A 16,554-nucleotide genomic window follows, 5' to 3' on the forward strand; every position below is an offset into this window, starting at 1 on the left:
GAAATTGCCTGATTGTCTCTTTAAGATTGTGGGGTCTTTACCCTACAATTCGTAGGGTCTTGATAGGACTTGATGCTTAAGTTGTTAAAACATCTTAGTGAGGAAAAAGAAAGGAGGGAGATAAGGCAGATGTAGGCCCAGCAGGGATGATTTTGATCCTTTTTGTTGCTGGTTGTTTCTGTCGTACGTGTGAAAGCTCCTCTCACAAGTCCTCGTGTGAGTAGGAAAGAACCTGAGTGTATATGACACAGAAATGTTGGAAGATAAATGGGGAAAAAAACCAGGATGTCAGTACACTTCTGTTTGATGTTCTGGTGCAAATGAAGGGCAAGGTCTGTGCTGCTGTGCTCCATTGATAACTTCTTTGCAAACTTGTGTTCTCGTGTGTCTGTTTAGCACAGAGTAGTTAATCTGGAAATCACAGTGTACATGCTGCAAAGCACATCATGACTCTTGAAAGCGAAATAGATAATTTTTTTTTTCCACTGATGTCTTTTCTAAGGCTGTGTCAATACACAAACACACTCACACACGCTCGCCTGGAGATACTTCACAGCACGAGTACATAATCAGTATGCCGTCTTTCTGTCTCTCATTCGCCCATCCACAGCCCTTTCCTCTGCTCTCATCCATGCCAGGACAAACCTCTTGTTCCTGGCAAGAACAGCAGCCATGCTCAAAGAGTGGGGAGCTGCGTGTGGAGTGCTTTCCAGAGTGTGTGTGTGCGCGCACGTGTGTGTGTGTACTCTACTCAACAGTTTTGAGTCAGTGTGTTTTTAAGAAGTAGAGGTTGCATTTCTCATTACACTTACAAGGATTATGAGACATTTCTGTCAGTTGTCTTTGTTTACCCACCACGAGAGTAAAACACTCTTGAGCGAACACACATCCCAAGGACAAGTTCCCTCGTCTCCGCTCAACTGGTGCTGACGTCAGAACTCTTAAGCTGCAATTTTATCTGGGATTTGTGCTATTTGCAAATTAATCATTTTGCTTTTTTCTTCCTCTTTCACTCGCTGGTATATTTTACTTTGCTCTGTATACACTTGCAGGCACACACAATTTGCGCATTCAGTGTTATATATGCGGCATGATGTGCTACATAATCCTATTAAGGGTAATGAGTGCCGCTCGCGTTTCAAGAGAAAACTGTTCTATTGTAGATCTGTCAAATTAGTCTAGACTTTGTATTTAAATCCATTTGAAAAGTGTCGCCATGTTTCTCATCATGATGTTGAAACTTCACAGACTTCAGGCTAGATAATCGCTTTTTTTCTACAGCTCTGAAATGTGTACCAATTTAAGTAAAGCCCCTTTAGTTCTTCCCACTCATTTTATCAAGCGGTAAGTTATGTTTTGCAACAGTTTTCTGCAATGCTGTTAGATTAAATGGACCGAAGGTAACTACATCACTTTTTAGGTGCATCAGCTTTTCACTGAATTTTCACTTTCTGTGCTTAGAAAAGTTAAGTTTCTGTACTCCTAAAATTCAGACTTCCTCTTTGTGTCACAAGGTCATATGATTGGGTAGCAATGGAACAAATTATTAGTCATTCCCTGCTGTTTTAACTGCTTATTATCTTCATCAGGGGGTGTCTCCAGCTGATCACAGACTGTCCTCCATCCATCCAAGAGGAACTGGACCTCATCAACGCCCTCAGCCAGCTGGAAGACTTCAACGTCAGCATTCTGCCCCTGCAAGGTAGCATGAAGCGTTTGTCTGTCTGGGAAGCTGGGAGATTTCAAATGTGCGCTTTTGTGTGTATCTGAATGTGTTGTCGGTGCGTTTCAAATGGTTAGACATTCAAATGTTCTCATAGACGATTAAAGCACACCGTTCCCCACCTCCATCGCCTCGGCTCACTGTCCAGCCTGTCTCCCTCCCTGCTGTCACGTCACGTTCTCCGTTCCTCCATATGTTGCTGTTTCTTGTCACTGTATCAAAAATATATTGTTATTTATGGATCGACTGTTGAGCAAACAACATCTGGCCAATGGCCTAATTAGGAATGAAGTGTTTAGTTTGGACGTGTGCGCTCTGTCTTACACATACACATACACACACACACACACACACACACACACACACACACACACACACACACACACACACACACACACACACACAATGTTTTATCCTTCAGCTGTAAAGCTGACCAATCTATATTCACCTCCATGTTCTTGCTTTCGTTCTTTTCTGGCACCCTACATCTGTGGTTCCAGGCTTGCCTCCCTTCTAAAGAAAACCTTGGCGCCAAAATAAACCAGCTTGGCCCCTCATCGCCTCACCTTTACAGCGAGGTGTTGTTTGCCCCCAAGGCCTCCGTGCTCTCCCTCCTTTGCCCCCATCAAATCGAGCTGCCAGTATAAAACCACTGTGACAGAGAGAGCCATAAATTGCACGGTCTCTCGTTCCTTCCCTCCCTCTCTTGCTCTCCGTCCCTCTCACCTTCTTTCCTCTCTTTACATTCATCACTTACCTCTGGGGTTTTCTTTCTTTTTCCTAGCTCCCTACTTCCTTCTCTTCTTCTTTTCACTGCTTGCTTAACGTGAAGGGCAGAGGGCAGAGCTTTGGAAGAATATGAAAGAAAAACAGTGGAAAAAAGAATGAAGCACTGCAATGGAGAAAAACAGAAACTGTTGTAAAAGAAAATGTGAAAATCTTGTTTTATTGTGACACATGCATGCATTAATTATTATGTCTTAGGTCAATATCAGTGCTTAGGGGAACATTGAATTCATGGCTTTGAATCAAGGTCATACTGAAAAGAACAGTTTTGTTTTCTCCTCAAAGTAATAGCTCTACTCTAAGTTCCCGTCCTCACAGATAAACATGCACAAATATGAAGTCGGAAGGATTTGAACATAGGTAATCCATCTTAGGCTGTCCCCTGCAGCCCTCCTATAGAGCCTAAGGCGATGCTTCATATAAACCACCCTACCCACAATTCCCTCTAGGCCTCGCCCAAAGTCATTCAAAGCCATAAAGATCCTCAGCAGGGTGCACAGAGGCCTGCAGAGGCTCTAAAGATGGCATTTCTCAGGGTTTCAATACAACTTTAAAGAAAAATGGAAATGCATCTGAAAATGTTTGAGGTGGTTTTTTTGAAAAGCACAAACTCCCTACTGTCCTGCGGATGATATGTGCTGCAGGTTGTTATCAGTGAAAAATGATGTCAAACAATATGCAATGAGTATGAAATATCTAAGACTGGAGACTGATTGTGAAAGATCAAAGGCTTGCCTTGTTGTAGTTTCTAAATCTCTCGCAGATTGGACTACATGGAGATCCCAAACTTAAACTGTAAATAATATACTTGGAGTATGAAGTTTGTTTTAGTTTCTGTGCCACATGCAGCCCAATTGGATCTCGAGTGATATTACAGCATTAATAAAAAAAAATGTTCACTTTCTTTTAGTGTAAAGAAGTACATTCTGGAAACGTTCACACTTAATGAACCATCCATTTACAAAATGGATGATGAACAGCCTCGGATATCTTAAGAAAAAAATAAGAGCAATTTCCACAATATGTCTCAGTTTTTACACAGTCATACTCATTGGAATGAAATACTACTGTCATAAATCAAAGAAATGTGTCTGCACGGCTCCGCGGCTTAACCATCTACTCTACACAGTGGTGTGGCACACAGGTAGTGTGTGTGACAGGGACAAGGCTGTGACACTTAATGATTCAGACACAGGACTCTCATTCATTTAAAGGACGTATTTGGGATATATTCTAATTATTCTTATGACCTACAACACAATGCTTCCTAATGTACAACATATTGAAAAGTTCTACAGTTAATCAAATAACTAAGACCACCCTCATGCTTTTTTTTTTTTTCAAATGCTTCAACTATCTCATGGTCTGATAGATGCTTCAGAGAACCCCTTTAATATTAAAACCACTCAAAATGCCTTATGAAAGATAATATTTTAGCACTGGCATGTGAATGACTGCTGTATACTCATGTTTTAAAGTACACACAATATTTTTGTCCAATTTTGGTTTGTTATATAGTTTTTTCTTTTGTTTTTGTTTTTTAAATTCTGAAGTGGCTGCATCCAACAATTACTGCCATATTTGTTAACTATGTGTTCAATTTTCAGTATAACAGGGCAAAATCGTCCCATAGGAGAAGACAAACACAGTTTTTGGTTTTTTTTTTGGACACTTGAATTTGTCATTGGTCCCACATGGATGAATTACATTAATCTGTTATTCTTTGAAGCTTACTTTGCTGTTTTTTTTTAAATTACTATTCAACACGTACCACATACAATTTTAATACTGACTAGATACATGGAAATTTTGACACATCCACGCCCTAATTTTAATAATATTTAATTATGCAGAATAAGTCAGCAGTATCCACCAGTCTATCACTGAACTAGGGCTGGGCTACATGCGTATGAATTATACAGCATTATATTATTTTTCTTGACATCTTGACATCTGCTGCTTTATCATTCACTGTTCATAATTTCCTATCACTTGGTCATCAGCCTTTACTTGTTCCAGATTGAATATAGTAATTAGCAAAACAAGTCTGAAACCCATCCCCGCTGTCTTCCGTGTTCCCTCCAGTGCGACTGCGATCAGACCGTCTGTCTCTCGTAGAGGAGTGCATCGCCCACTGCTCCACAGCTTACAAGCAGTCCACCACTCTGCTCAATCTGGCCTCACTCCTCAGAGTTTCAGGTACTTGCAGACACGCATGCACACTCACACGTGATCAGGCACTCTAACTCTAAATTTTATCAAGCTAAAATGTGTTTGACTATAATTTTCAATAAACCAGATCGAGGCAGTTTTCCAGCATAAGAAAAATCCATCTTCATAAGAGGTTTATTTATGTGTGCTTATGGCTTGCAAGCACGCAAACACACAGTACTGTGCAAACGTTCTCAGCCAGGTCTACTATCTTTATATTTTGCTAACATGAAACAAAATTGTTTTGTATTTTTTAAGTGGTCCTGAGTAATTGTTCTCCATGATTTATGAGGAGCTTTCAGAGTTATTTTTTTGGACATGGGCTGCTTTTTCACTCATTTTTAGTGCAGTATTTGTACCTGATCATTTTCAGAGGAAAGTTTTTTTTTTTTTTTTTGTTTGTTTGATAAGTCACTTAACAGTGATCCATTAATCATTGAAGCATAAAAAGGTGCCTCCCTCAAAGGATGAACCAGTGTTTTACAGACAACTTAGCGAAGAGCCCATTTCAAGTTGTATCTTTAGGCTATTTCTTTAGTTTAGTCAAAGATAACACAGTTTGACAGGTATAAAAATAGTCTTCTTTCACCAATAAGATGATTCCCAAAGAGTATTCATCAAAACCCTGACCTAGCTCAGTGTGGTGTGCCGTGGATCATTAGAAAATTTGAGGTAACTGGACAAGTGGACGAGAAAAGAAGAGTGGTAGGCCAAAAACACCCCACCAAGTGAGGAGTATCAGAGGTATGCCAAATTACAAAAGACACTGAAATGAAAGTCAGCTGTTTGATTAAGTGATGAATAATAATTTGACATTTTTAGTTAGTCGTTATGCGGGGAGGATGTCGGGGAGAGGTACTACAGTGAGTGTCTGGAGCCATCTGTAAAACATGGTGGAGACTCTAGCATGGTTTGGGTCTGCTGTGTTCTCACAATTTATGGAATTCTGAAAAGTGTCGTCAGATTTTGATCCACCGTGCAGTAAAATCTAGAAACCATCTGATTAGTACAGCTTTATTTGTCAGCATGACAATGATCCCAAACACTGCCATTGTAGTAAAAGAATACCTGGATTAAAAAAACAACACAAAGCAATAAAAACACAATGCAACACTATCTGTTATGGATCGACTTACCTAGAGCAGAGCCCTCAACATTATTGAAGGTTGATGGTCAGTGTGGAATTATAAACAAAAGTCAGCCAACAGCCAAGAAAGAGCTTTGGGTGTTCTTTAAGAAGCCTGGAAAACTATTCCTGAAGACTGCTTGGAGAAAAAATTATAAATCTGTCTAACAGAGACGTTGTCGAAACAAATATTTACTTTCAAACTCGTTAGAATTGTATACACTCTGTTTTTGCCTTATATACTGCATTTACATCTATGTCTGTATATTTCAATAAACCACTGCTTCTATTCAACATTTTCCTGGCAAAGTAAAAAGAAATGAAGGGTTGCTCAAGAGTTTTGCAAAGCATTGTATGTATACTGAACGAGCAAACAGACTTACCTTGTGAGCTCTCAAAGCTGCCTTTTTTTCTGCTGTCAGGCATTATGCAGTTTGACAGTAAGAGACAGATTCTGTACAAGGCCATAAGGTCTGTATGTCAGCATTTGAAACTTTGTCAAGAGGCCTGCTGCTGCCTTGGAAAGGCAGCCTATTTATACGTTTTAAGTTTACCTGAAGAAGTCTTGATTTTGTTTTGTGGTAATTTTGTCTCCAATGTAGTCTCAACAGTGCATTCACTGTTCAATGAGTTGTTTATGAGACTGGCACGACAGCTGATCTACAGAGACTCTGTTCTCTTTTTTTTAATCCCATTATACTGGAATTGGCTGCAGTTAGAGTGTGATCACAGAGAATTCTCAGTGAATAGCAGCTAAAAAGCTAACATAAATATTTATACCTTCTTATAGACGTGGCCAAATTTGTTTAGAAATTGGAATTTTGGTAAATGTAGTATTGACTGTATGCCTAAATTAAGATGAAACATGAATTTTTTTATTTTTTATGGTTTTTTATTTTTTATGATTTTTTTTTTTTTTTTTTTTTTTTTTTACAGGGTTAAAAAAAAGAAACTATTTTGCTAATATATGCTGATTGGTTGGTTAAAGATACATGACAGGACAAAATCCATTTATGACACCCTTTTCTAAACTATAACTATGGGGAGGGCAATTAAGTCAAAACAGAAACCTAGTAGAATATGTAAGTGTGACAAGCAGCTAGTTGTGGAGGTTTAAGGTGACAGAAATGCTTCTCATTTGGTGCATGAAATCAAAAGGCCAAGTGGCTCAGAATGGTTTGTGGCCTGATACTTACAGAAGGTGTTCTGCTATAGTCAAAACCCTGAACATTCAGTTTAATTCATTTTTGCACAGTTTTATTTGTACGGCACCAGCTCACAACAGCAGTCACCTCAAAGCTTGTATAAGGTAAAACACCGAAAATACTAGAGAGAAAACCTCAGTAAATAGACACCTTATGATGAAGCACTTGGCGATGGTAGGAAGAAAGAACTCCATTTTATCAAAAAGAAAACTGCAGATAACTGTTTTTATATATCTGCTTTTTATATTAATAATTTTTGTTGTTTTTTATATATATATTATATCTATATATATATATTTTTTTATATCTCATGAACCCATTTTTAGGCTACAGTCTCATAGATCGTAGCCCTGGATCAACAGGCAAAACCCCCTGTGAAAGTGGAAGTTGCAAGATTGAGATTTCTACTTAAAACTTCTCTCCTTCTAAGATGTTCAGTTGTTGTGCCTGTCTTAGCTACTGTCTAGGCACCCCTTAGTCAGTCTCTTTGAAGCTGTTTATTGTCTCATGCTGGTTGAAAGTCTTGCAAAATATAAAAGCATTGATCTGTCTTTTAATGTTGACATAAACTTGTAGGGGGTATTCATCTTAATGACGTCTTTTTTACTTCAAAGTTGTCAGACTCATGTTTTGTAATTTGTAATATCTGCAAGACTTTGGCTATTATCCACATGATACTAATAGTAGAACTGAAGTTGTCGAAGAGCTATGCCTAAAGACTGAGCCAAAGGACAGACTTCAGTCCAATTATTTTGCATAACCTAGCACGTCTTTGACTGCTAATGAATGTGCAGTAGGTGCGAGAAAATGGGAAATGAAATGGAGTTTATTCTCAGTGCACATTGCAAACCCTTCCATGTGAAACGCAGCACTTAAAGCAACAAACTACAGTCACAAATCAAACAAGGCTAATGTACTACGTTTCAGCAAAGAGGTTTAATTTCCTTAAGATTTTCACTCTTCCTCTATACGTTCTCTCAAGTCGTCTGACTCTACACTGTCCTTCATCCCGTCATGTTTAAATTCCTCAGGAATTACCACGTTTACAGACTCTCGACTCGAAAAATCCTTGTGCAGTGTATTTGCAGTAATACCAAAAGCAATTTAATTCTTTATGTTTTTGTGGTATTTTTCATATCTCCTGCATGTTTGTCAGACCGCTGAGCTGTATTTTTAGCGAATGTGGCAACACGGTAATGGAATCCATTTTATGCACAAGATGTGACATGCCGACTTCAGTGCTTTCAAATCTTTTTTTTTTTCTTTCTTTTTTTGAAAGAGAACTACAAGAAAAAAAACATGAATAGTAGAAGCTTGTATACTTTGACCATTTTAGTTCCAACCCCCACTTTTCCAATGCTGAAAAAGTGAAAACCAAGATGTCCTTTTTCTGCACAAACTGCACAAACTTTACCTCTGCCTCTGTGCCCGTGTTTACTGTTCATCTTTTAAGAATATAAGATAGACAGACACACAAAAAAGAGTCAGTCTTTCATGCTTCTTCCCTATTTTGTCTTCTGTCTCTTGGATTCATGGTCCTGTCGTTTCTCTCTGAGGCCTGTCACCAGCTAAAGGAAACCTGCTAACTGGTCTTGTGGCATTTCTGTGTCTTTGCTGCTCACATTCTGTCAGCAGGAAACCCTCGCTGTGTGGTTTCAGAAAGGGCGGAAAAAAAGAGGCAAAGGGAGATGAGAAGAGCAATAAACAAATTTTTAAATAAATAAATGCAGGAGGGAGGCTTTTGAAGGGTGCGTAGCTCTGGGGCTCTGTGGTGAATATTTAATGCAGGTATCACCAGCACGCCGGTTAAAAACCCTTAGGGTTCGGTTCCTGCCCCTGCAAAAAAGTGATCCATGAATCATTTCATTTTATGGCATAGAGGTGCAAACGTTGTTTATGTATGAAGTAATCGCTAATTATAATATTCCAAATGTAGCAAATTTTTCCGACTTGGGTAGATGATTGTTATAATCCACTGTAGGGTTAGATTAAACTACACACGCTCCTATTTGTCCTCTTTCGCACATTTTCATTAGAGTCTTTGGTTGGACCATCAAGGACAGGTAAAGGTTTCAATTGGATTTCCAAGATGTCTGATTTTTAGATCAACTTGAAATAAATGCCAGGGAATGTTTTGATTTAAAGAAAAAAAAATGGTGGAAAAGAGCACAGGGTGAACAAAGATGTGCCGCCACACACATACACAAACCTTGTCTATATTGAGGTCTTGACAGCTTTTGAAGATGCCATTTCACCAGTCACCCTGAAAATATTTGACAAACACCTCTTTCCCTTCACAGTAAACACAGCATTTCTGTCATCACACGCACACACGCATGCACGCACACACGCACAAACAAACAGCCACCGACCAATTCAGTGCCATCACATTTCTTCATCTCAACGCCAGTTCTTTGATCTTCAGCGCACAGGTTTATTCAGAAGTTGTTCCTGACCATGCCTCTTTTGATCGTCCCATCCTCTGCCTTTTGTTTATAGAGCTTACACACAGATCAAAGGTTGTCCTGAGCTGCCACATGAATGTTAACACCGCGCTCAATCTCACGAACACTGAGATATCAAACTCTGATTTCCTTTTAGCGCGGTGGTAATTTTACTGTTATTTCGTACCCTGTTTTGGAGATGAACAGAAATGGCAATAATCTCATTTGTGGTAGACAATTATTATGTAGTCTCAAGCCCTGACTGCAGTGCGGCTAATATTTGAGGATATTCTTTTTTCAACCTAGAGCCTGTGTGTGAGTCTGCTCACAGAGGGAAATTTAATATGAAATTCATTGAGACAGATACTGTATTTAATATGCAGCCTTATGAGATTTGCGGTTTAGTTTTTGAATGTTGACATTTGTCAGGATTAAGAAAACAAATTCAAAAGACTTTTAAAAAAAAATCCATTTGTACTCATTTAAATGAATATCTGTGTTTGCATGCCTAGGGGAAGATGAAGCAATGAGAAAAGGCAAAGTGCTGACCCTGCTTGCAGAGCAAGCTCTGCAATGTCTGGACTTCAAGGCGTCGTACATCCACTGTCAGGACCTCATGGCTGCAGGTAACTGTGAAGCTGTGCTCAGACCAGTAGAGGCTTTAGGGAAACTATAATATATGTGATATGTAAGTAGGATTTAAGTAAAATGACCACTGAAATATGAGAGAAATGTTTTACCTCATTGTTGATAACTGGTATCACTCTTAGACGGGGGCGTTAATTACTTTGCATGTTAAAACCTTACTAAAAAGAAGCCTTTTTTAATATTATTAAGCTTGTTACAACTCTCATGCAGTATAAGAAGAACAGAAGAAGACTGACAGGCAATAGCATTTAGCAAAATCCATTGAGGTTGATGAACAATGGAAAAAGACAGAAGTCTTCAGAGAGAAAAGGGATTATTAATGATATTTAAATGATAACAATGGGCATTGACTGGCATCAAACAGGTGTCCTGGTTTTAAATACCTGGGTGGTGTATTGACTGTGATATCAAAGTATACTGACATCCAGTCAAATGAGCTACAGTGCTTAACAAATTTAAAGAGAGTATTAAAGTGCTTCCACATACAGGTGGATTAACCATTACAGACACATAAAAATGGTTTTGGTAATTACCAATGCTATTAATTTAATGGAGTTGTGTCATAAAACCTTTATTTGGTGGTGGTCTAAAAAATGGCTATAGGTTCAAACATTGGAAGTCAACTGAACTCCCACACTGCACACTCCCTCAGCATCTCTGAACAAAGCTGGTCCCACTTGCAGTTCTCGCATCAGAATATGAAAAATATTTTTATATATGAACGTCTTTAGGATCAACCACCTCCATCAGAGTTTTTGATGCCTCTGATGACACTACAAGTCAAATAAAAAGGTTTCAGTTGATTATTATTTCTGCCACAATCAGTCTTCTTTTGTTTATGCCATCTTAATTAGTTGTACTCAGGACACCTAAGTTTATGAATGCGATAACTCGAGAAAGAGACGATGTAGGAACTTTAAATTGATACCATAGGTGCATCTACTAAAAATCTTGGATGAGTTTGAATCTCTGTGGCCTTGACCTGAAGTTCAGAGTACGTTTTCTGAAAATCTTATAACGTCAGAACAAGGTAACTTAGGATTTTGAAATTTATACTGTAGGTGTGTCTGCTAGGGAGGCTAAGGGGTAGTGTACAAGGCCGCTATTTTCCTTTAAACTCCTGCTCTGACCACCTGTAACATGCACGATTTCACCACAGACCTTGCGCAGAGAGCAAACTTCTACTTTTAAACTGATCCAAGTTTAATGTGTGAAATCATAAGAGAGCTGGATGTCCAAGCATGTCCAGTTTTCAAGTCTGAAGGCAGTGTGTTAAGCTAAGAGACAGAAAGGTCGAGCGATCATCATTTTTCTCAACACTGAGACAATGGGGGTGGGGATGTCTTGTTTGATGCTGTAATATTTTCCACCACAGAAAAATTAAGTCCAAGGGGGAAAAAAACAACTTAAATTTCACTGTGTTGTTCTACAGTCCTGAGTAATGGGAGAGTGCTTAGATGAGAAAAAAGGTGTCTTAGAGAGAGAGAGGGTGTAATCAGATAAGCAACAGTATTCTCTCTCTATGAACACAGCAGGAATAATTGAATCTGTTTGTAAAAACGAAGTCAAGGCGGCGTGTTGGTTTCTGGCTATGATGAAGCTGGAACAAATGTAGCTCAGCTGTTATAATGTTTCAGGCTTATATTTTCTTCAAGGAGAAGTGTGCAAAAGTAAAGATTTAAGTATTTGTTAATGTCCCAAGGGCTTTGAAAGTTACTCTTTCCTGGCTCGTTATACAGGGTGGGCCATTTATATGGATACACCGTAATAAAATGGGAATGTTTGGTGATATTAAAGTCCTGTTTGTGGCACATTAGTATATGTGAGGGGACAAACTCCTCAAGATGGGTGGTGATCATGGTGGCCATTTAGAAGTCAGCCATCTTGGATACAACTTTTGTTTTTTCAATAGGAAGAGGACCATGTGACACATCAAAGTTAATGGTAATGTCACAAGAAAAACAATGGTGTGCTTCGTTTCAATGCAACTTTATTCTTTCATGAGTTATTCACAAGTTTCTGACCACTTATAAAATGTGTCCAATGTGCGGCTCATTGTGTTGGATTGTCAATGCAACCCTCTTCTCCCACTCTTCACACACTGATAGCAACACCGCCATTCAGCTGGCCCACGACGACCAATCCACTTTCCAGGAAACTGTTCATCTAGGAATGCTCGGACCTGGCACCCATAATGTGGTGGTGCACCATCTTGCTGGAAAAACTCAGGGAACGTGCCAGCTTCAGTGCATACAGAGGGAAACACATCATCATGTAGCAATTTCAAATATCCAGTGGCCTTGAGGTTTCCATTGATGAAGAATGGACCCACTATCGTTGTACCCCATGTACCACACCAAACCCTCACTTTTGTTGTTCCAACAGTCTTGGAGGGATCCATCCAATGTGGGTTAGTGTCGGACCAATAGCGGTGGTTTTGTTTGTTAACTTCACCATTCACATAAAAGTTTGCCTCATCACTGAACAAAATCTTCTGCGTGAACTGAGGGTCCTGTTCCAATTTTCGTTTTGCCCATTCTGCAAATTCTGTGCGCTGATCTGGGTCATCCTCGTTGAGATGCTGCAGTAGCTGGAGTTTGTAAGGGTGCCATTTGTGAGTAGCTAATATCTGCAGAAGGAATGTTCGACTAATGCCACTCTCCAGTCACATGCGGCAAGTGCTACGCTGTGGGCTCTTGCTGAATGAAGCTAGGACAGCCACTGATGTTTCTTAATCAGTGACAGTTTTCTTGCGTCCAAATTTTGGCAAATCCAACACTGAACCACTTTCACGAAACTTAGCAAGCAGTTTGCTAACTGTAGCATGAGAGATGGGTGGTCTCGTAGGGTATCTTGCATTGAAATCTGCTGCAATGACCTGGTTACTGCGTTCACCAGATATCAACACAATTTCGATCTGCTCCTCACGTGTTAACCTCTTTGACATGTCAATGGCTGTGAACAAAGAGAGACTTATGAATAACTCATGAAAGAATAAAGTTACGTTGAAACCAAGCACACCATTGTTTTTCTTGTGACATTACCAATAAGTTTGATGTGTCACATGGCCCTCTTCCTATTGAAAAAAACAAAAGTTGTATCCAAGATGGCCGACTTCTAAATGGCCACCATGGTCACCACCCATCTTGAGGAGTTTGTCCCCTCACATATACTAATGTGCCACAAACAGGACTTTAATATCACCAACCATTCCCATGTTATTACGGTGTATCCATATAAATGGCCCACCCTGTACTTTTTAGATTCTGTTCTTTGCTTTAATGTTCTGGATATTCGCGGATTATTTTACAATATGCATTTTGTGTTTGATGCTTTGTCATTATGTCTTGATTGGACTTGATCTTGTAGTTACATTCTCTTTTTGTTTCCCTCCAGGTTACAGTCCAGCATGGGAGGTGTGCAGTCTGCTCGGTCAATGTGACGGTTATGGAGACCTGGAGGCCCGGCAAGAACTGTTAGCCTTCTCTCTCACACACTGCCCCCCTGACAGCATCCACGGCCTCCTGGCCGCCTCCAGTGACCTACAAACTCAGGTAAACCAGCCAGGCGGTTTATTAACAGCATTGTTATATCGTTTTCATGTTTGGCTGCTGCTGTCATTTTGTTTGCCCTTTCATGTGTGTCCAAAATGAAAATGGTTTGTATAGTGAGCTTTTGAAGCAAATACGTGCAAGAAGAGAATTTGTGATGGTGGGAAAGTTGAAGGCTTCCAAGAATGAAAATTGAAATAACCAGTGGTAGAGCAAAGTGGGCGCATATGACAGTAGTGAGACACTACAGCTGCTAATGGGAGTGAAGGGGGAAATATACAAGAGGGTTACGAGCAAACCACAGGTTGGTTGTCCAGTATTAACATGCAGTTACTGTAGCAACAAAAATATGAGAACAAGTCCTTTTAATTTATATATGGGGCTGGATATACGTTAGCATAAGCATAGCATAAGCTGAACAGACATCTTTTTAAGATTTAGGTAAGATGTGTGAGTAGCTTTTCAAACGCGTTCAGAGGAATATCGTTGCCATTACTACTAAAAGAATTTACTGTTGACTTCATGTGTTTGTGCCTTTAAAGGGGCGGCTTTGCTATGGTGACAAAGCAGGTAGAGGTGATACGTAAACACATTTTTTGTATTAGCCAGTTTAAAAAAAGACGTTTGATAGAACCAGCAGTAAAATTAGGACTGCTAAGGAAGTTTTTAAATGATCAATGTAGACAACAATAAAAGTGCCTCCCAAGCCTGTGAGTCAAGGACCTTTAAGATAAATAAGATAATTAGACCTTAGTATACATATACAGTATACAAACGTTAAATCACCAATCACATGGAAGCAACTCTGTGCTTTTAGTCATGTAGACACGGTCATGACTTCTTGAAGTCCAAACAGAGCGTCAGAATGAGGGAAGATGATTTAAGTGACTTTGAATGTGGCATGGTTGTTGGTTGGTCTGAGTGTTTCAGAAACTGCTGATCTACTGGGATTTACAAAGAATGGTCTGAAAAAGAGAAAATATTCAGTGAGCAGCAGTGCTGTGACAAAAATACCTTGTTTGTGCCAGAGATGAGAGGAGAATGGCCAGACTTGATAGGAAGGCCAACAGTAACTCACTGTACCACTGGTTACAACCAAGGGATCCAGAAGAACGGATCTCTGAACGGACAACACGCCAAAGATGGGCTACAACAACAGAAGAGCATTACAGGTGTCACTCCTGTCAGCTAGGAACAGGAAAGAGAGGCTACAATTTGCACAGCTCACCAAAATAGAACAACAGAAGATTGGAAAAAGATTGCCTGGTCTATTGTGCTGCAACATTCAGATAGGAGGATCAGAATTTGGGTAACTGACAAGAAAGCATGGATCCATCCTGCCTTATATTTTTGGCATACTTCTTGACTTTTTAGTCTGAACACGCTTATCCCTTTATGACTACAGTGTACCAGTCTTATAGTTACTTTCCGCATGACAGCACACCATGTTAAAAAGCTTAAATCATCTCAAATATGGAGGAAACCGAATTTGTTATTTCTGGCAAAATAGCTCTAATCTCTTGTTTTCCTCCTCCCTCTATCCTGCAGGTGTTGTACCAGGCTGTTAACTATCAAATGGAGCCTGTAAATACAGAGACCGGACGAGAAGTTGACGAGACAGACTCTTTAAAGGTAAATGTAATTTTTTTCCTTACAACCCCCTCATTCTGTTTTCCATCACATGCATGTTCTTGTTTGAACTGCCTCCTCTATCCCTGTGTGGGTTTGTTTCTGTCCTGTTCAGTTTGTGTGTTTTCCTGCCGCTCCATATTTGATGAGGTGTAAATCTAGTGTTACGGTCCTCAGCTCCCTTGTTTTATTTATGCCTTCCTTTCTCCTCCCCTTCAGCACTGCCAGCTTTATGATGCCTTGAGTGGGTGTTAATGTTTCATGACTTGCATTTCATCCCCCTTTGTGTGCAAATAGGTGCTCATTTGAAGCTGTCTGTTATCATTTTATTATTGTATTGATGTCCCTCACTTGTATATGTTTAAGCTGCCCAAATGTGTTCTGTGTGTGCACCGTGGGCATGTATTTATGCAGCTTTCGGTGTAGGTGTATGTACTGAATAGCTGGTTTTTATTATATCTTTTTATCATGCGTATATGTTTTCTTCATTTCATGCTCTTACCCTTAATCCCTTGCTAAATAAAGTATTGATGAAAGGCACTAAATGATTTGGCTCCAGCCCACTGGATCTCCCAAGATGGCTTTGTAAAGATTTTCAAATGTATAGAAAACAGCACTTTATTGAATTTTGTGGTGTACTTATTAATGTACATTACATTGCAAAAGGATTGCAACTTTCATTTCCAAATATTAAATGTTAAAGATTTTTGTGGAAGAGGAAGCTCTCAGAGAAGATTAATAACTAAATACTGACGCTGCTTTGAGAGGGGTAGTTCAGAAGACCAACAGAACACAAATACCACAATTGTGACTTAACTGTGACAGCTTCTTTGACTACCTTACTCTGTTCAAAGTCAATAAAATAGACCACTTCTGAAGCACTCTATCTATATCTGAAAAATGTGGGTTAGGTGGCAGATGCTCCGTTTCACCAGCTAATAAAAAGTGGAGATACTAAGAAGTCCAAAACAGTTTTGTTTGGTTTCTATAAGCATGGAAGGATATAGAAAGGCTGGGATATGGAAGCAAATTAGGACAAAATATTCTTTTGATCATAATTTTGACTGTAGAAATAAGTCAGAAACCCAGGACAAACATAATTCAAGCGTTATTTTCACAGTTCTGTTATCTTAGAACTTCAAAATAGTCAAAATTACTGAGATAAAAGTCATAACTCTTTATCACTCATCTTTGAGTGTTTAGCCAACATAAAACTTCTAATCTTGAGCTA

General features: G+C 39.3%; 1 protein-coding gene across 2 annotated transcripts in view; it reads left to right on the forward strand.

Moving 5' to 3' along the window:
• Positions 1 to 16,554, forward strand: part of nbas (NBAS subunit of NRZ tethering complex) — a 182,729-nt gene that overhangs the window by 63,521 nt on the left and 102,654 nt on the right. For both annotated transcript variants that reach the window (XR_015125006.1, XM_086263811.1), the window contains exons 32-36: positions 1,590 to 1,702; positions 4,595 to 4,708; positions 10,008 to 10,121; positions 13,540 to 13,697; positions 15,243 to 15,326. Coding sequence is in view for 1 of the 2 variants with exons in the window: in XM_086263811.1 (XP_086119937.1) it covers positions 1,590 to 1,702; positions 4,595 to 4,708; positions 10,008 to 10,121; positions 13,540 to 13,697; positions 15,243 to 15,326 (583 nt within the window). In the remaining variant the exon portion in view is untranslated. The remainder of the gene's footprint in view (positions 1 to 1,589; positions 1,703 to 4,594; positions 4,709 to 10,007; positions 10,122 to 13,539; positions 13,698 to 15,242; positions 15,327 to 16,554) is intronic.

This window comes from Aulonocara sp. 'chitande type north' Nkhata Bay, linkage group LG15, assembly GCF_057382095.1.
Source record: "Aulonocara sp. 'chitande type north' Nkhata Bay isolate Kocher_YH1m ecotype deep benthic linkage group LG15, A_spYH_male_GT1.1, whole genome shotgun sequence".
Lineage (NCBI taxonomy): Eukaryota > Metazoa > Chordata > Actinopteri > Cichliformes > Cichlidae > Aulonocara > Aulonocara sp. 'chitande type north' Nkhata Bay.